Source organism: Elephantulus edwardii, unplaced genomic scaffold (assembly GCF_000299155.1).
Source record: "Elephantulus edwardii isolate Elephantulus edwardi_28Jun2011 unplaced genomic scaffold, EleEdw1.0 scaffold00236, whole genome shotgun sequence".
Classification (NCBI taxonomy): domain Eukaryota; kingdom Metazoa; phylum Chordata; class Mammalia; order Macroscelidea; family Macroscelididae; genus Elephantulus; species Elephantulus edwardii.
The window spans coordinates 2,095,076-2,097,294 of record NW_006399986.1 but is presented as its reverse complement, the minus strand read 5'-3'; the positions used below and the strand labels follow the sequence as shown (position 1 = coordinate 2,097,294).

The 2,219-nt window shown below is 45.3% G+C and overlaps 1 protein-coding gene across 1 annotated transcript; it reads right to left on the bottom strand.

Annotated features, from left to right (window-relative positions):
• Positions 1-501: 501 nt before the first annotated feature.
• LOC102859917 (histone-lysine N-methyltransferase PRDM9-like) lies at positions 502-1,770 on the bottom strand. The gene is made up of 3 exons (XM_006898707.1): positions 1,418-1,770; positions 1,012-1,333; positions 502-927 (listed from the first exon to the last, which is right to left on the bottom strand). The coding sequence occupies exons 1-3, from the start codon at positions 1,768-1,770 to the stop codon at positions 502-504; spliced, it is 1,101 nt and encodes a 366-aa protein (XP_006898769.1).
• Between the last annotated feature and the right edge of the window lie 449 nt (positions 1,771-2,219).

Genomic DNA, 2,219 nt, shown 5'->3' with positions numbered 1-2,219 from the left:
ACTGGATTCTTTGAAATGATACCAAAAAATAAGCAATAAAAGAAAAAAAATGTATTTGACTTTATGAAATAAAAGTTTTGTAATTCAAGGGCACTCTTTAGAATGAAACGACAATACACACAACAGGAGAAAATGCATGAAAATCATGAGAAAGGAGTTTTATCTATATTATATGAAGAAATTACAATTCTTCTGGGTATCCCCCAGGTATGCTAGGGAAACAAAAGCTTTTTAAACTTGAGGGTCTCCTCTAATGTCTGGATGAGATTTGATATTTGAATAATGCCATGCCCACAATCCTTGCCACCCTAAGGCTTCTCCCAAGTGCCCTCTGTCTGATGGGTGAAGAGATTATTTCTGGGTAAAGCCCCTCCCTTGCAAATCTTAGTCTTTTCCCTTGAGTGTGACCTCTGGTGTGCAATGAGATGTGCCTTCTGGGTATAGCTTTGTTCACACTCGGTAAAAGCATGAAGAATTCATTTTTAGGTAAAGCCTTACCCCTTACTCCTTGTAAATAAAAGTCATCTCCCCTGCGTGGATCCTCTGGTGATTGACGAGATATGTCTTCCGGGTAAATGCCTGCCCACAGTCCTTGCAAATAAAGGGCTTCTCACCTGAGTGTACCCACTGGTGTGCAATGAGAGTTGAACTCCAGGTAAACCTTTGTCCACACTCCTTGCAAACATAAGGCTTTTCCCCTGAGTGTGTCCTCTGATGTCTGATAAGAGTTGACTTACACGTAAAGCTCCTCCCACACTCCTCACAAACGTAAGGCTTCTCCCCGGAGTGTATCCTCTGATGGATGATGACAGCTGACTTACAGGCAAAACTTTTCCCACACTCCATGCAAAGATAAGGCTTCTCACCTGAGTGTGTCCTTTGGTGTCTGATGAGATAAGACTTCATGGCATAGCTTTGCCCACAATCCTTGCACACATAAGTCTTATCCCTTGAGTGTCTCCACTCGTGCGCAATCAGAGTTGAATTCCAGGTAAACCTTTGCCCGCACACCTTGCAAACGTAAGGTTTCTCCCCCGAGTGTATCCTCTGATGTCTGATGAGCGTTGATTTACACGTAAAGCCTCTCCCACATTCATTACACACAAAAGGCTTCTCGTCAGAGTGTGTCCTCTGGTGTCTGATGAGGTAAGACTTCATGGCATAGCTTTCCCCACACTCCGTACACACATACGGTTTTTCCGCTGTGTGTGTTCTCTGGTGTGTAATGAAATGAGACTTCATAGCATAGCTTTTCCCACACTCCTCACAAACATAAGGTTTCTCGCCCGAGTGTCTCCTCTCGTGGGCAATAAGAGTTGAATGCCAGGTAAACCTTTGCCCACATTCCTTGCAGGCATAAGGCTTCTCCCCAGAGTGTCTCCTCTGATGTCTAAGGAGAGTGGAAATGCAGGCAAACCTTTGTTCACACTCCTGGCAGGCATAAGGCTTCTCCCCGGAGTGTGTTCTCTGATGGGTAATAAGATTTGCCTTGCAGGTAAAGGAATGTCCACACTCGTTGCAGATATAAGGGTTCTCCCCTGGGTGTGTTCTCTGATGTCTGATGAGAACGGATTTCTGTGTAAAGCCTCGACCACACTCCTTGCAAATATAAGGCTTCTCGCCTGAGTGTCTCCTCTGATGTGTAAGGAGAGATGACTTGCGGGTAAATCTTTGCCCACACTCCGTGCAAACGTAAGGTTTCTCCCCTGAGTGTGTCCTCTGGTGTCTGATGAAATATGACTTCACGCTAAAGGCTTGCCCACATTCCATGCAAACGTAAGGCTTCTCTACTGAATGTGTCCTCCAGTGACTGAGGAGATATGTCTCTTGGGCAAAACTTTGCAAATCCTCCTTGGAAACAAAGTGTGTCTCCTGGATGAAGGGTGTTTCACTAGTGTTGAAATCTAAGCTCAGGTCACAGTCTGGAGAATCATCTCTGTATGTGACTACTCTAAATTCTGAGGTGTCTGACTCCTTCCACCTTCCGTCTTTTTCCATGGAGTTCACCCTTTGGGCTGAGATGGACTCTAGGCCTCTCCCTGAGCCATCCTCCTCAGGGCTTGCTGACTGTCTTGTGAACAGGCTGGAAAATGTGCCTGAAGTTTGTGTTTCGTCTGACTCCCCATGCAAAGGTTTAAAGACTTCTCTCTTTTGAGCTTCTGTGTTTTCTCTCAAACATCTCTCAGCAGAATCCTGCTCTCTGTGCTGCTTCTGAAGCA